This window comes from Artibeus jamaicensis, unplaced genomic scaffold (assembly GCF_021234435.1).
Source record: "Artibeus jamaicensis isolate MK-2021 breed Jamaican fruit bat unplaced genomic scaffold, CSHL_Jam_final contig_332, whole genome shotgun sequence".
Taxonomy (NCBI): domain Eukaryota; kingdom Metazoa; phylum Chordata; class Mammalia; order Chiroptera; family Phyllostomidae; genus Artibeus; species Artibeus jamaicensis.
Window position 1 is genome coordinate 2,275,990 of NW_026521788.1, and position 16,069 is coordinate 2,292,058.

Sequence of the window (16,069 nt, forward strand, 5' to 3'; positions counted from 1 at the left end):
ATACACTCCAATTTAAAGACCAGTGCTCTAGGGGAAAAGTTGTCTGCAAGATCTCTATGAGAGTGTTCACTGCACACTGTTTATCATCTAGAAAACCTAAAAATGACCTACATGTCCATCAATAGAATGATGGATACATTAAATGAAATTAACGTATGATGGGATACCAACAGCAGCAGTTAAATGATCTAGATCTACATGTGCCAATATGGATGAAGCTGAAAACCACAAGTTGAGGAAAATAAGCAAGATAGATACAGAACAATATTTACAATATCATGCAATTTGTATAAATTCTAAGAACTATGTTTACAAAGGAGTATTATTTGTATTTTAAATTGTGAATTATATTCAACATACAGAAAAATATAGAGAAAAAATCCAAGCATATACTCACTCTCGGGTTTAACAAATGTTAGTATTTTGCCATATTTGCTTCAATAAATTTTTAAGACATTGAAGGTGTAATTGAGGTCTTTTATTCCTCACGAATCCCATTTCCCTCCCTGCCTTCCCAGAACTAACTTTACTATAAAGTTGGTTTGTATGCTTCTTGTCCATGTTATCATTTTGCTACACATATGTGTGTTCATAAACAATAAAAATACGAGTTAGGCCCTGGCTGGTGGAGCTCAGTGGATTGAGCGTGGGCCTTCGAACCAAAGGATCGTGGTTTGACCCCCCAGTCAAGGCACATGCCTGGGTTGCAGGCCAGTTCCCAGCTGGGGACGCACAAGAGGCAACCATACATTGATATTTCTCTCCCTCTCTCCTTCCCTTCTCATCTAAAAGTAAATAAATGAAAATCTTTAAAAAATATGATTTACAAGCCTGTTTTTAATTAACATGTTTCCAAGACCTACCCCACTGTATGAAAACCCATAATTTATTCACTTCTCTACTAATTAATATTTAGGTTTCTCCAATTTTTCATTATTGTAAATGAAGTTGCAATGACTATACTTGACATGAGTTTTATACTTATGTGTGTGTGTATAAACAAGCACAGAATTATTACTGTAAAAGTGGACTGAAAGAATAATATACCCTACACTTATGATAAATGCTGGCTACCCCTAGGTGAGAGAGGGACGCAGGGGGCAGGGTGCAAAATGGGATTTGGGAGAGGTGTGGTAACAGAAGTTATGTGCTTTTGTTCTCTTAAGAAAGTGTGGAACACAAATATGACAAGATATTAATATACAGGAATTCTTAGTGGTAGGAATATCATTTTTAAAATAATGTTTGTTCTTTTCTGTTTTCAACATTTCTTATAAAACTTTTCAAAAATACAGAAAAGTTGAAAAAAACTTATGAGTGAATGATCATATATCTACCACCTAAATTCTACAAGTAATTTTTTACTATGTTAGGTTTTTCATCTATCTGCTTCTCATTTCCCTGTATTCATATCACCCTTTTAAAATACATTTAAAAATAAGTTGTAGCCCTGGCTGCTGTGGCTCAGTGGACTGAGTGACAGCCTGCAAACCAAAAGTTGCTGGTTTGGTTCCCAGTCAGGGCACATGCCTGGTTTGCAAGCCAGGTCCCTAGTACGGGTATGTGAGAGGCAAGCACACATTGATATTTCTCTTCCTCTCTTTCTCCCTCCATTCCCCTTCATCTAAAAATAAAATAAACAAAATCTTTTAAAAAATAAAGAAGATAAAAATAACCTCACGAACATTGCAAACCTCATCTCTTTCACCCCTACACACTTCAGCATGAATATCATTAACTTGGGCTTAATAATCATTTACACATTTGGCTTCTTTTACAGGTAAGATTTACATACAGTGCAATACACAAATCTTAAGTGTAATCCAAAACTCTACCAAGATGTATATTGCCATAACACCAAAAAATTCTTTATGTCTTTCTGACCAATACAAAGCCCCACTCAACCCCTGGAGGCAGTTAGGCCTGGTCTGATTTTTTTCCCACCGCTGATTAGTTTTCTTTGTTCTAGAACTTCACATAGATTCAGTCATACAATATGGGCTCTTTTGAGGCTGGCTTCATTTGCTCAACATCATGATTTTGAGATTAATCCACTTTGGGCATATTGCAGTAGCTCATTCATTTTTATTGCTGAGCAATAAACAGATTGTACCACAATTTGTTTATTCATTTGTTGATGGATAAGTGGGTTGTTTCCACTTTGGGGTTATTATGATGAATAAAGTGCTATGAACATTCTTGTACCTGTCTTTTTGTGGTCATATGTTTTCATTTACTTTAAGTAAACACGTAAGAATAGGATTACTACATTATTTATTTTAACTTTATAAGAAAATGTTGCCCTGGCTGGTGTGGCTCAGTGGATTTAGTGCCGGCCTGCAAACCAAAGGGTCGCCAGTTCAATTTCCAGTCAGGGCACATGCGTGGGTTGCAGGCCAGGTCCCCAGCAGGGAAGCACGCAAGACACAACCACACATTAATATTTCTCTCCCTCTCTTTCTCCTTCCCTTCCTCTCTCTCTAAAAAATAAAATAAATAAAATGTTAAAAAACAATTTAAAAACAAAAATAAACAATCATCAAGAATGTGGATAGATCGGAACCCTTGTGCCCTGTTGATGGGAATGTAAAATGGTACAGCCACCCTGGGAGAGCCAGTATGGAGTTCCTCGAAAAGTCAGAAATACAATTACCATATGATTCGGTAATTCCACTTATGGGTATAAACCCAAAAGAGCTGAAAGCAAGAGCTCAAACAGATATTTGCATGCCCGTGTTCATAGCAGCATTATTCACAATAGACAACATGTGGAACCCCAAGGGCCCAACGACAAATTAATGGGTAAAGAAAGTGTGGACAGCGATGCAAGATGACGACCACCATGGGCTTGGGAGTAAAAGTCCCTTGCAATTTTTGACTGTTGGAAGAACTTGAAGAAGGCCAGAGAGGAGAAGGAGGTGGCACAGTTAACTGGGGTCTTGAAGATGGCAGAGACATGACACTTACCAGATGGACAGGGATGATAATTGGGCCTCTAAGAACAATTTATGAAAACCGAAAATGTAGCCTTAAAATAGAATGTGGACCTAAATACCCAGAAGCACCCTCCTTTGTAAGATTTGTAACACAAATTAATATGAATGGAGTTAATAGTTCTAATGGAGGGGTGGACCTAGGAGCTATATCAGTGCTGGCAAAATGGCAGGATTCATATAGGATCAAAGTCCTCCTGTGGGAGCTCCAGCACCTAATGATGTCTAAAGAAAATATGAAACTCTCCCAGCCACCTGAAGGACAGTGTTACAGCAATTAATCAAAAGAAAAACCACAGGCCCACCCCTTCCCCCTTTCCATGTAAGTAGTCTTCATTTTCCACAGTAGTAAATTTTCTAGATACGTCTGTAGGCCTCAAAGTACTGGAAAGGAAGCTCCCATTCAAAGGCAATTTATCTGAAGATACTGTAAATGATACTAATTTTGTCCATTTGAAATGTATAAGTTGTGCTATAACAAATCATCCTGTCAAGTGTAATCACTGTCCACATAGTTGAACTTCTGGGATCAGGAAAGCGTATTTAAATGGATTCCCATCATAATTGGTGGGACGCATCTAATGCAACTGTGAAAACACATAACTCAATCAATCACCTTGCTGCTGATTACATGGCCTGAGGTCTCTGCCTTCTCCCTGTCCCCTCCCACCGCCCTCTCCTTCCCTGCAACAGCCCTTCAGCTTGGGGTGGCTTATTAGAGTAGATATGAAAGTTTTCAGGTCACAGCCTGGGTGTGTAGGGCTGCTTTGTCTGCACCCCTGGTTTCTTTTTTTTTTTTAAGTCTTAAATGATGTCCCCCTTCCAAGCTATCATCCTTTCCCACTCTCTACCGCCACCCTTGGCCAAAGCATAGATTATAGCCCCCCTCTCCTCCCCTCCAAAATTGGCCTTTGGTGAGGAATTCAGGGCTTTCCCCATATCTTCTTCCTCTCCCCCACCTTTATACCAAGGGGTACTGCTTTCTCCTTACTCCTCCTCAAGTCCCTTTCTTCATGGTTACCACCCAATACTATCCGTGACAGTCCCTTGCTTTAGCTGGAAGTCATCAGGTCAGAAGGAGTCTCTGACCTCCCCTGTTTAGTTTTGTGGATTTACCCTTCCCCAGCCCTGGAGATGGGAGATGAATATCAGGGTCCTCCACCTGCCCCCTCTGCTGCCACCATCAGGTATTATTTTTTCTTTTTCTTTTCTTTTTTTCTTTTTTTTTTTTTTTTTTTTTTTTTTTTTAGCTCAGGAAGGCCACAGAAGACACTTGTAAGCACACATGATCCCTCTGAATAATTTTTTTTTCTGTTCATATAATTCCTTTTGCTTTTTAAAGTTTTAAACAGGGCTCTCACTTGGTCATCTTTGCCATCCATTCGGGTCTAGTTTAGAATCTGACAATTGGAACAAAACGAACCTTGAACTCAGTGCATCCTTGGTTTTGGTGCTGTAGCTTCTCCTGGTCCTCAGCAGGGATTAAGAAAGAACTCGGTGTGCACGGCAGAACCCTGAAATTGGAGGGCTTGATTTCCTGGCTAACTGCTACCATTTTCCACTTTTCTGTTCAGGACACTAAATGCTGAGATGCGGGTGCATATGAAATAAAAGCAACTGATTGTGTTCTAAAAATTTTCTTCTTCTTCCTTTTTTTTTTATTTTGGTAATTTAGTGTTTATGTAAAGCCACCTTTTAAAGCAGCAACCATCCAATCTGAAAAGCACCTGATGTTTTCATTAATCTTTTTCTGGGGAAAATCTTAGTTGTAAGGATCTAATATCCTGTAAGTAAAGTTTAACATAACAGTATTTCATAAGCAGCCTTTTTATTGTCTGACCATTGCCTGATTTTTAATATAATAAAAAAGTGTGCATTAAAAAATATGTATGTACATACAATGGAATATTATTCAGTCTTAAAAAGGAAAAAATTCCAGCACATGCTATGACATGGATGAAACTTGAGGACATTATATGAAGTGAAATAAACCAGCCACAGAAGGACAAATACTGTATCATTCCACCTATATGGGATACTTAGAGTAGTCACACTCCTAGAGATGGAAAGTGGAATAACGGTTGCCAGGAGGTGGGGGAAAGGAGGAATGCGTTATTATTTAATGTATTTAATTTCCGTTTTGAAAACTGAAACACGATCTGGGGATGGATGATGATGATGGCCACACAACAATGTGAATATACTTAATGTTCATGAACTGTACAGCTAAAATGGACTGCAATGGTCAATTTTATGTTATGTGTATTTTACCAGAATTTATAAAACATAACTTCTGGTTCGCAGAAAGAAGCTACCCTTTTCTGACCTGGCATAGCACATCTGTGTGTCCTTGTTTATTTCTCTGGGAACAATGTTTCTGACAGAGACCATGGCCTCTGGAATGTATAATTATGATTCTTCAGATAATAAACTTTCTTATTGTAATTAGTGCAGAATATCACAAGATGTCACTCTTTAGCTGAGGGACGATTCCAATTTGGTTTAGTAGCGGATACCAATAAAACCTCATAGCAACTAACCAAAACCTGTAACTATTCCCCAGTGCTTTACCCCTAAAGGCATGGTTTTCTGGGACAGAGGTTTTCACTTTCAAAGTGTATTAAGAAACTTTTGTGAATATCTTTAACTCTATTGGTACTGCTTCTTATTATAAATCAAATTGGTTTTTTAACTTTTATTTATTTATTTACTTACTTACTATTAATCTTTATTGTACTTTTTCCATTACCATTTAGTCCCCTTATACCCCAGACATAACTAATTTTGAAATTGATTGTAGTAATACAAACCTGAAATGTAAAAATCATTGATCATTGAAAGTCAGGTGGCACATCAAAATTACGACTAAAATATAGAACAACCATCACTCAAAACCATCAGAAATCGAGTTATGGAAGTCTGACAATGGAATTAAAGAAACCACATCCCTCCAGACTGGTAGGAGAGGTGGAGATGCAGAATGGGCAAATCCCACACCCACATGTGGTAGATAAAAATTTGGGAGGGATATCTTGGAACTAAGAAGTCCCAGCTCCATAACAGGCACCCCAGTCCAGGGTTCCAATGCCAGGAAGATAAGTCCCCATAACTTCTGGCTGCAAAACCCAGCAGGGACTGAGTCAGTGGAAGAAAATTCTGGAGTCCCAAGCAGTTCCTCTTAAAGAACCCACACACAGACTCACCTACTCAGATCACTCCCTCTGAGCTCCAGCACTACAGTAGCAGATTAAAAGACACCAGTGGCATACAGGGAGGAACTGAAGTGTCTGACAACAAGGTGAGAGCAGGGGGGCAGCTTTCTCCCAGAGAGAAAGGCGGGAGAGGCCATTGTCCCATTTCTGAACCCTCCCCACACAGAACCACAGAACCTGCAGTCAGGTGTCATATCTGATATTCCATTAACCTGGCTAACACTATTTGCCTTGTCCTGGAGATCCCCTGAGACTGTCCCACCCAACTTACAGACCCACCCCAGCGACCTTTCCATTTGAATGGCTGGTCTTGACTCATGCTTCATAACTTCCTAAATCCTCTCAAACAAGCAACGTTGGCTTCAGTGAGCCCCCAACCCCTGTACCTCCTGCTAAGTAGCCCCAGGCACAGCACTAGCAGCAGCCAGCCTAGATCACAGCTTGGCTTAGCCTAGAAATCTCCAAGCCCAGAACAAGTAGCAGCCATCTCAGATTGCTTTATAGCTCAGGCAGGGTGGCCCTGGGCAAAATGCCAGTGGGGGCTGACACTGGCCTGCCCCACCAGGAAACCCCAGAGCCTGTGCACCCCATAGACAGCTACAGACCATGTCAAAGCACCACCACCCTGCCCCTGTACAGCTGATCCTCCACGGAGGGCAGAGATTGGTGGTCAGTAGTCACAGCCAATACTTGCAGCTGACTGGCCCAGGTAAATCCCTCCCATTGATCTAACAAGAACAACCAAGGCCCAGTGACAAAAGGAGTGAGTACCCAGCTTGGGTGATAGAGGAGACTGTGCCACTGGACCCTACAGGACACCTACTATAGTAGATTATGCTACTAAGACAGGGAGTAACAGAAGTTCTACCTAATATATAGAAATAAACACGGGAGGCTGCCAAAATGAGGAGACAAAGAAACATGGCTTAGATAAAAGAACTGATGAAAATTACAGAAAAAGAACTAAACAAAATGCAGATAAGCAATCTATCAGATGCAGAATTCAAAACACTGGTTATAAGGATGTTCAAGGAACTTAGTGAGAAGCTTAACAGCACAAAAGAGATCCAGTCAGAAATGAAGGGTACACTAACTGAAATAAAGAACAATGTATGGGAAAACAACCATAAAGTTGGAACATAGGAAGCAAAAAACAACCATTCAGAACAATAAGGGAAAAAAAGAGCCTCCCACCCCCAAATGAGGATAGTTAAGCAGCCTCTGGGACAACTTCATGTGTTCCAACATTAGCATCATAAGCAGTGCCAGAAGAAGAGAAAGAGAAGTAAATTGGAAATCTGTTTGAAAAAATAATGAAAGAAAACTTCCCTAATTTGGTGAAGGAAATAGACATGCCAGTCCAGGAAGCACAGAGAGTCCCAAACAAGATGGATGCAAAGAGGCCCACTCCAAAGACACATCCTAATTAAAATGCCAAAGGTTAAAGATGAAGAGAAAATCTTAAAAACAGCAAGAGAAAAGCAGTTAGTTACCTACAGGGAAATTCTCTTAAGACTGTTAGCTGATTTCTCAAAAGAAACTTTGCAGGTTAGAAGGGATTGGCAAGAAATATTCAAGTCATGAAAAGCAGGGACCTACAGCCAAGATTGCTCTACCCATCAAAGATATCATTTAGAATCCAAGGGTAGATGAAGAGCTTCCCACATAAGAGAAAACTAAAGGAATTCATCATCACCAAACTATTATTATACGAACCATTAAAGAGAATTATTTAAGAAAAAGAAAATCAAAACTATGAATGATGAAATGGCAATAAATACATATTTATCAACAATTGAGGGACTTCCGCCAAGATGGAGGCATAGGTGGAAACACTGTACCTCCTCGCACAGCCAAGTTTAAAAACAACAAAGTTTTAGCAATAAGAAACGCAGCCAAACCACAGAAAATTGAACTATACGAAAGTCTGACAACAACCAACCACTCAGCTAGACTGGTAAGAGGGGCAGAGACAGCAGCAAAGCGGTCAGGCAAAAAAGATCCCCCGACCCAGGTGCACAGCTGAGGGCGCGGTGTGGGGTAGCAACGGGCAGACTCAGTGAAGGTGCAAGGTGGCAGGTTGACCGTGATGAAGGTGCAAGGTGGCAGGCTGACCGCGGTCACACATTTGTGCGCAGATAAACCAGCGAAGGAGCGAGCAGTGAGACAGACTGTGCAGACCCCAGTGGCGGGAAGCAGCAGAGGGGACCGTTATTGCTCCCTCTCTGACCCCGCCCCCACATACAGTGTCACAACCCAGCAACCTGGGTGGCCCCACCCTGGTGAACAACTAAGGCTCCTCTCCTCATATGTAACAGGCTGGAACAGACCAAAACATGGCTCAAGAAGAACTTAAACCCCTGGAGCTGATAGCTCTAAGCGACCAAGAAATTGCCAACCTATCAGATGCACAGTTCAAAACACTGGTGATCAGGATGCTCACAGAACTGGTTGATTTTGGTCACAAATTAGAGGAACAAATGAAGGCTAAATTAATTGAAATGAAGGGAAATGCAAAGGAAAACAATAGTGATGGAAAGGAAACTGGGACTCAAATCAAGGGAGTGAACCAGAAGGAAGAAAAAAATGACCAAACAGAAAAATATGAAGAAACAAGATTTCAGAAAAATGAGGAGAGGCTTAGGAACCTCCAGGACATCTTTAAATACTCCAACATCCGAATTATAGGGGTACCAGAAGGGGAAGAGGAACAGCAACAAGTGGAAAACTCATTTGAACAAATAATAAAGGAGAACTTGCCTAGTCTGGCAAAGGCAATAGACTTCCAGGAAATCCAGGAAGTTCAGAAAGTCCCAAAGAAGTTAGACCCAAGAAGGAACACACCAAGGCACATCATCATTATATTAGCCAAGATTAAAAAGGAGAGAATTCTAGAAGCAGCAAGAGATAAGGGGACAGTCACCTACAAAGGAGTTCCCATAAGACTGTCAGCGGATTTCTCAAAAAAGACCTTCCAGGCAAGAAGGAACTAGAAAGAGGTATTCCAGGTCATTAAATCCAAAGACCTACAACCAAGATTGCTTTGTCCAGAAAAGCTTTCATTTAGAATAGAAGGACAGATAAAGTGCTTCTCAGATAAGATCAAATTCAAGGAGTTCATCACCACCAAGCCCTTATTATATGAAATGTTAAAGGGACTTACCTAAGAAAAAGAAGATAAAAATATGAGCAGCGAAAGGACAGCAAACTCCCAGTTATTAACAACCACACCTAAAACAAAAGCAAACTAAGAGGACAGCTAGGTCAGGAGCAAACCATAGAAATGAAGATCACGTGGAGGGTTAGCAACAGGGGAGTGGGAGGAGAAGGGGGGAGAAGGTACAGAAAATAAGTAGCATAGATGGTAGGTAGAAAATAGATAGGGGGGAGGGTAAGAATAGTAGGGGAAATATAGAATCTAAAGAACTTGAGACACGTGGTCATAAACTAAAGGGGGGGAATGGAGGGGAAGGGGCTGTGCATGGTGGAGGGGAATGAGGGGAGAAATAGAACTATAATGGCATAATCAATAAAATATATTTAAAAAAAACAATTGAATCTAAAAAACAAACTAATCAAACAAAAAGAACAGATAGAATCATTTATACAGAGAGTGTTTTAATGGATGGCAGATGGGAGGGGGGAGTTTGAGATTGGGTGAAAAGGTGAGGGGATTAAGTACAAATAGGTAGGTACAGAATAGCCATGAGGATGTAAAGTACCATATAGGAAATGGAGTAGCCAAGGAACTTATACATATGACTTACAGACATGAGCAATGGTGTGGGGGTTGCCTGAGGGAGTGGAGGTTGCTGGATGAAGGGGGGCAAAAGGGGAAAAATTGGGACAAATGTAATAGCATAATCTACAAAGTATAAAACAAAAAACAAAAAATAAGATAGTAAGGTGGCTTGTTGCTTTATCACTGAGTGATGTGTGGCCTTTGGTAAGTCATTTCATTTCTCTGATTTCACCAGAGTGGTAAAAACTTCCTTTTTTAGGTTAATATACACCACTGCATATTTAATAAATGCTAATACATAATTACATTCCTCTAATTTAAAATATTTTGGTTTATTATAGTAGTAATCAAATTATTACTGTTCAAAAACACCTTCAATGGAAACTCAGTACTAGAAAATGCTGTCTGCAGGAAGACATTACAATTTCTTGACATCTTGGGGAAATATTTTAAGGAAATAATCACAGGTATAAAACAATTATAGTAAGAAGTATAAATGCTTGAAATTTTAAAATATCACATTTATTACTGAGAATATTTTTAAAAGATGATGGACTGTCTTGATTTATGTATATCTTAGCTTTACTTAAATATACAAATTCAAGATTCAAGAACATGTCAATTCTTAAAGATTATAGCATTTGAATTGGTAATATTACCTTGCAACTATAACCCAAATAATTTTTTAATTTCTATTTTTGTAAGTTTATAATTGATCTACAGTACCTAAAAATAATCAAAAGCCTAAATGTCCATCCTTGAGTGAACTGCTGGACACGATGGTATATAACAAACTAGAATATATTTTATTAGTAGTAACAGTTATTCAGATTAAGTTATTGGGATATGAAAGTCTATTGGAAATGATGAGTGAAAATACAGAACTCAGAATGATGTAAAAAAGTGTAAATAGTGCTTGGTTCAGAATATTGTTTTGTTCAATTTTAACTGTTAAAACTTAGATCTTTCTATTTAACTTTTATGTTTAGATTATTAAATATATTAAAGGAAAGAAAATGGTTACTTGTTAAAATTTGCATGATTATTTTAAACATTGTAAGCTAAATACAAGAGATATATTTCATGCCACTTCTATAATGCATCTGTGTGTGTGTGTGTGTGTGTGTGTGTGTGTGTGTGTGTGTGTGTGTGTGTTGGGAAATCTCCCAGTGTGAAGGAATTCTGGGAGGGGCATAGTGAGGGAGGCCCCTTCTGTCCCACTGATAATGCGTCCATTCACTGGGAATTGGCTAAAACAGACTAAACTCCCGCAGTCACTGCCTTTACCCTAATAAGCGTGTGCCACCTCTGCTAGAATTCGGTAAGCTTCTGAGGAATAACCTGAAATTATCTGCAGGATAGTTGATTGGAGGGTGGAGAAGGGAGGGGGTGTGAAGGTGATAATTACCAGTCATTGCTCTGCCTTCGTGTTTCCACGGGGATTTTAAAAACGATGATTTAGACAGTAAGCGATTTTCTCTCAGGAGAACTTTTCAGTGGCGTTGCTGCTGTTGTCCACTGGAGACCAGCGCCCAGAAAGTCTGGGGAAGGGAATTCTCAGGTTTGTGTGGGCGGGGGGAGGACTGCACCGGGTTGGGTCAGTAGCAGTGTCTGCCTCTGTCCCCAGGTCTGAGGGATGCTGCTGTGCTGGCCCTGCCACCACTGAAACACCCAGGGGTGCTGGAAGAGCCAACCTGAACCATGAGTCCTCTGAGGCTGCAAGCGTCGCTCCCGCTGCTGCAGTTGCAGCTGCTGCTACTGGGTGGCTGCCTCCCCACGGCCGCAGGGAGGAACGTGGGGGCGGCTGGCGGGGCGGCAGAGTCCGCTCGGGGTCTCGCGGGCGGCTCTTCGGGTCGCTTCATCAGCCCCGAGCACCAAGCATGCAGGTGGCAGCTCCTGCTGTCCGCCCCAGGGCCGGCGGTGGGCAGCGAGCTGTCGCTGCGCTGCCGGGGCCCGGACGGGGAGCGCCACCAGTGCGCCTACCGCGGGGAGCCAGGGCGCTGCGCCGCCTACGCCGCCCGCGGCTCTCACTACTGGAAGCAGGTGCTGGGCGGGCTGCGCAAGAAGCGCCGGCCCTGCCAGGACCCCGCGCCGCTCAAAGCCCGCCTGTGCGCGGGCAAGAAGGGCCACGGCGCCGAGCTTCGCCTGGTGCCCCGCGCGTCCCCACCCGCCGTCCCCACGGCGGCTGGCTTGCCCCGGGATCCCAAGCCCCGGGCCAGGAGCCGGGGCCGGCCCCGAGAGCCAGCGATCGGCCCCGCCGCCAGGGTCCCCTCTCCTTCGAGCCCGCGCTCCAAACGGAAGCCCTCGGAGAAGGCTAAAGGGGAAAGGAGCAAAGTGGTCTCCGACCCAGACGAGGAGCGACTCCTGGGCGCAGGGCCGGATCCCGACGGGCTGGACGAGAACGCGAAGCTCACGGAGACCTACTGCGCTGAGAAGTGGCACTCCCTCTGCAACTTCTTTGTTAGTTTCTGGAATGGCTGAGGTTGCGGACCTGGGAAGGGACGTGGGGGGTCGAGGGAGGCGGTGCCCAGCTGGGGGAAAGGAAGCGAAGGGCACCTTGGGCCGTGAGGTGCAGAACGGACAGTGAGGCGGAGTCCAGCTTCTAGAATGGAGGTGGGGATCGGGAGGGGCTTGAGGTGAGAGTGTTAGGGTTATGGGGAATCTCTGAGACGGCAGAGAAGTTAAAAATTTTGAAGGGTATCGACCCTGATTAAGGCCAGAAAAAAAAAATAGTGAAAACAGAAATAGGCGTACCTTAAACGTGTAAAAACTGTACATTGGGGAGAGAGATGGATACAGAGAGGGACTGAAAAAATAATAATGGGAGAAAGTTACTAAAGTGATATGAATCTCTCGTGGGAAGCTGATACAATGTACTGGTACTGGTACAAAGTTGGTACTGTTTAGCACATTTACATTAAAATGTAATCAAACAATTGATAACCTGGGCCAAGTTGAACTGTATAGGGTCCTCTCACCTCATCAGCCAACAGATTACCACCTTTTTTTGTTTTCTTTCTGAATTAGTATTAACTTTAGTGCTGCCAGGTGTCATAGGTGACCCCTACAGGAATAGAAGCCATTCACTGGTCAAATTGGACTCTAATGATGAAAGATGTTCAGATGTTTGCCTTCGAATTCTTTTAGAATCGCTACTTGTAAAGAGTGATGCCTTATGTTCACAAACTTTCCCATTAACCTTCTCAATTCAGAAGTGAATGGCGAAAGTTGAGTGCTCCAGTATGTTTAAAAATTATGTGTTATAGTTGACCATTAAAAAAAAAAGCTTGTAAGTATGTATCTCAGAGTCGTTTGGACCATTATGGAAGTTGTATTTCTGTTTGGTATAATTAATTGTTAACATATTTCATTTAAAATAAGATGTAATGAGCGACTTTGCTCATGTTTGATGCTCAATAAACTGTATGGATAGACTTAAAGAACTGTCAGCAAGATGGAAATTCTGACTGCATTTGATCAAGTTCTGAGTATACTTTGAAGTAAGTTACTAAACTTACCTCTTGCTTGTCGAGGAAGGGGAGAGAAGTCTGCATAAGTCAAGAGCCCAAACTGGCAACCCCTGGGTCCTACCAGTGCTCTCTTCTGCCTGCCTGTGGTCGGCTCCCTTTCATTTTTCCTCTCTTTCTCCCTCCCTCCCAAGTTGGGTTTGCTGTCAGCATTAAAAAATTAGATAATTTCGTAGAAAAATCCAGGTTTCTGAATTGTCTTGAAAAACCACATCTAGTGACACTGGACCCAAGTGGCAACAATTGGCTAACACTGAATGTTGGCTGCCCCTTAGGTTAGGCATATTTTCTGGTGTCATCTGCTGCTTCTGCACATCTTTTCAATCAATTTCATTTGTATTACAGGCCTGAACTCATGAGACATTTAAGTCACTGCCCAGTATAAGGTTTTTATATTTTTGCTCACCTTCTGTTCTTCTCACCTCCACCCCTTTAAAATCATGGTAAATGCGACAATTTTACAGATACCTGACATCTCTTGGACTTTCTCCTCTTTGACCAGCCTCTAGGAAATGTAAACTATCTTTTACCGATTCTGTACATTCTGGTATTCATATAATTGGCAAAAAAAACATTCAGATCTCACACAATTTTAGGCCAGGAGTATAAGGTCTCATTTGAGTAACATTGACCATTAGGTAAAATTCATTGGCCAAAGGAAGGAAGCTCAGAGTAGCTGGCAACCATTCCCTCAATATAGGGACCAATGTACACTTTTTAGAAAAAGAGCAAAGTTTAGGTGTCATCAGAAAAGGGTATTGGAAATGAAACAGCACTGTCTAGAATCACCATTGTACCTCTCCACACAAGACAACCTTCCTTCCTGTGGACCCAGTTCCTTCCTGTGTGCCCTTTGACTGTGTGATGATCGTACCTCTATGGAAGAGGGAGACCAAACTTGGTAAACCAAGTACACTGAGTAGGTTGCTGCCTCTCTGTTCCTTTACTCTTTAAGAAGAGCTATACCAGGACTCTGTCTCAGGAACAAAATATGGACTAAGAAGAGCCAATTGCTTACAGTGGAAGGGAAATGGACAGATCCTATCATCAGTATTCAGAGTGACTTTGAGTAAGTCCCAGTGTCTCTGATAGGTACACTGAGCTGAGTTGGACCTGGTTAAACCTGAGGGCCCTAAGGCACACTACTAGCATTCTAGAAACCTATACATATTTTTAATAGAGACGAGAGAATGAAAATCAACAAGTGCTATATATAGTACTACATGTTATATCCCCAGAAAAATCATGGGGTTAGAAAAGACCTAAAGAAAGACAATCAAAATAATCAGGGAAATAGAGAAGCTTCTGTATCTGGAGCATCTAGAAAGATTTGGAAGGTTAAGCTAGAAGGAGAAAGCTGCAGGATCAAAATCTCTAAAATAAGGAGGATGTACATGGGACACAGGAATTTTACCCCACAGGTGCCATGAGGAACAAAGGAAAGGTTGCCGGGCATACCGGGGTTAATGGTCGGAGCTGGGCATCAGAAGGAGCAAGCATCTGTGACTCAGTGTACGGAAGATAGAGAATTTATTTAAAACATCAGACCATGTTGTTTTGCTCGTACTTTCCAAGTTATTTAGCAGAAAGCTGACGGAGAAAAGCAGAATTACCCCCCATGCATTCCACACTGACTTTGCTTTTCTTAACTCACCTCGACTAGGTGAAATCTTTCCAGCCTGGAAGTCTCCTTTTTTTAGTTTGTCCTCCACAGTATCAACACACGAATCCTAAAACAACACTTTCATTCAATGACTCGGGTTAAATAAAAGCAGGATCAGTGACAGTGCTCTGGGAAGCTGTGTAGGAGCCTGAGACAAAAAGAAAATCAGTAATAATGATCCCATCTTTCCTTCTTTTTTAAAAAGATTTTATTTATTTATTTTTAGAGAGAGGAGAAGGGAGGGAGAAAGAGAGGGAGAGAAACATCATTGTGGGGTTGCCTCTTGCAGGACCCCATCTGGGGAAACTGGCCTGCAGCCCAGGCATGTGCCCTGACTGGGAATCAAACTGGCGACTCTGGTGTGTAGGCCAGCACTCAGTCCACTGAGTTACACGAGCCAAGGCCCATCTTTACTTCAAAATTCAACATTTTATTCATTATGGATTGTTTTGCATTAAGTTTGATTTTTTAAATATTGCATTAAAATATCTTGATTACTGAGTTCATTGGTTCTCCCTTATATTTTGTATCCTAGGCAAAAGGCTCACTCCTCTCACTTGCCTCCTTCAAGCCCTGACCCTGGGAGGCAGTTCTGCACTGTGGGCAAGCACTGGTTTTGGAGTCAGACATGATATTAGTTTGATATTAGTCCTGTCTGCCACTTAACTCTAGGTGACTTTGAGAAATCTCTCCATGTTTCTCTCCTCTTCTTAAGTAACAATAATGTCCAACTTCCCGAGTTATCATGAAGAATAAACCATGTGACATATTGGATACTACCCAGCACCATACAATACCTGGTATATAATAGGTACCCAAGAAATATTACCTCCACTTCTCTTAAAGCAGAGTACATTTCAAATCAATTAATTTAATTAAACAGTAAATAAACAATTTTTGATGCTGTTCCAAATGCCCTGGACTCTGGTGCT

The 16,069-nt window shown here is 41.7% G+C and overlaps 1 protein-coding gene and 1 pseudogene across 1 annotated transcript; both read left to right on the top strand.

Annotated features, from left to right (window-relative positions):
* Nucleotides 1-2,830: 2,830 nt before the first annotated feature.
* LOC119057778 (ubiquitin-conjugating enzyme E2 variant 1-like) lies at nt 2,831-3,274 on the top strand (annotated as a pseudogene).
* An 8,374-nt stretch (nt 3,275-11,648) lies between these two features.
* Nucleotides 11,649-12,428, top strand: FGFBP3 (fibroblast growth factor binding protein 3). Its single transcript, XM_037156610.2, has one exon. The coding sequence runs from the start codon at nt 11,649-11,651 to the stop codon at nt 12,426-12,428; it is 780 nt and encodes a 259-aa protein (XP_037012505.2).
* The last annotated feature ends 3,641 nt before the right edge of the window (nt 12,429-16,069 follow it).

What these genes read in the sequence shown, in the direction of transcription:
- FGFBP3 (XM_037156610.2), top strand. Translation starts at nt 11,649, where the DNA reads ATGAGTCCTCTGAGGCTGCAAGCGTCGCTCCCGCTGCTGCAGTTGCAG.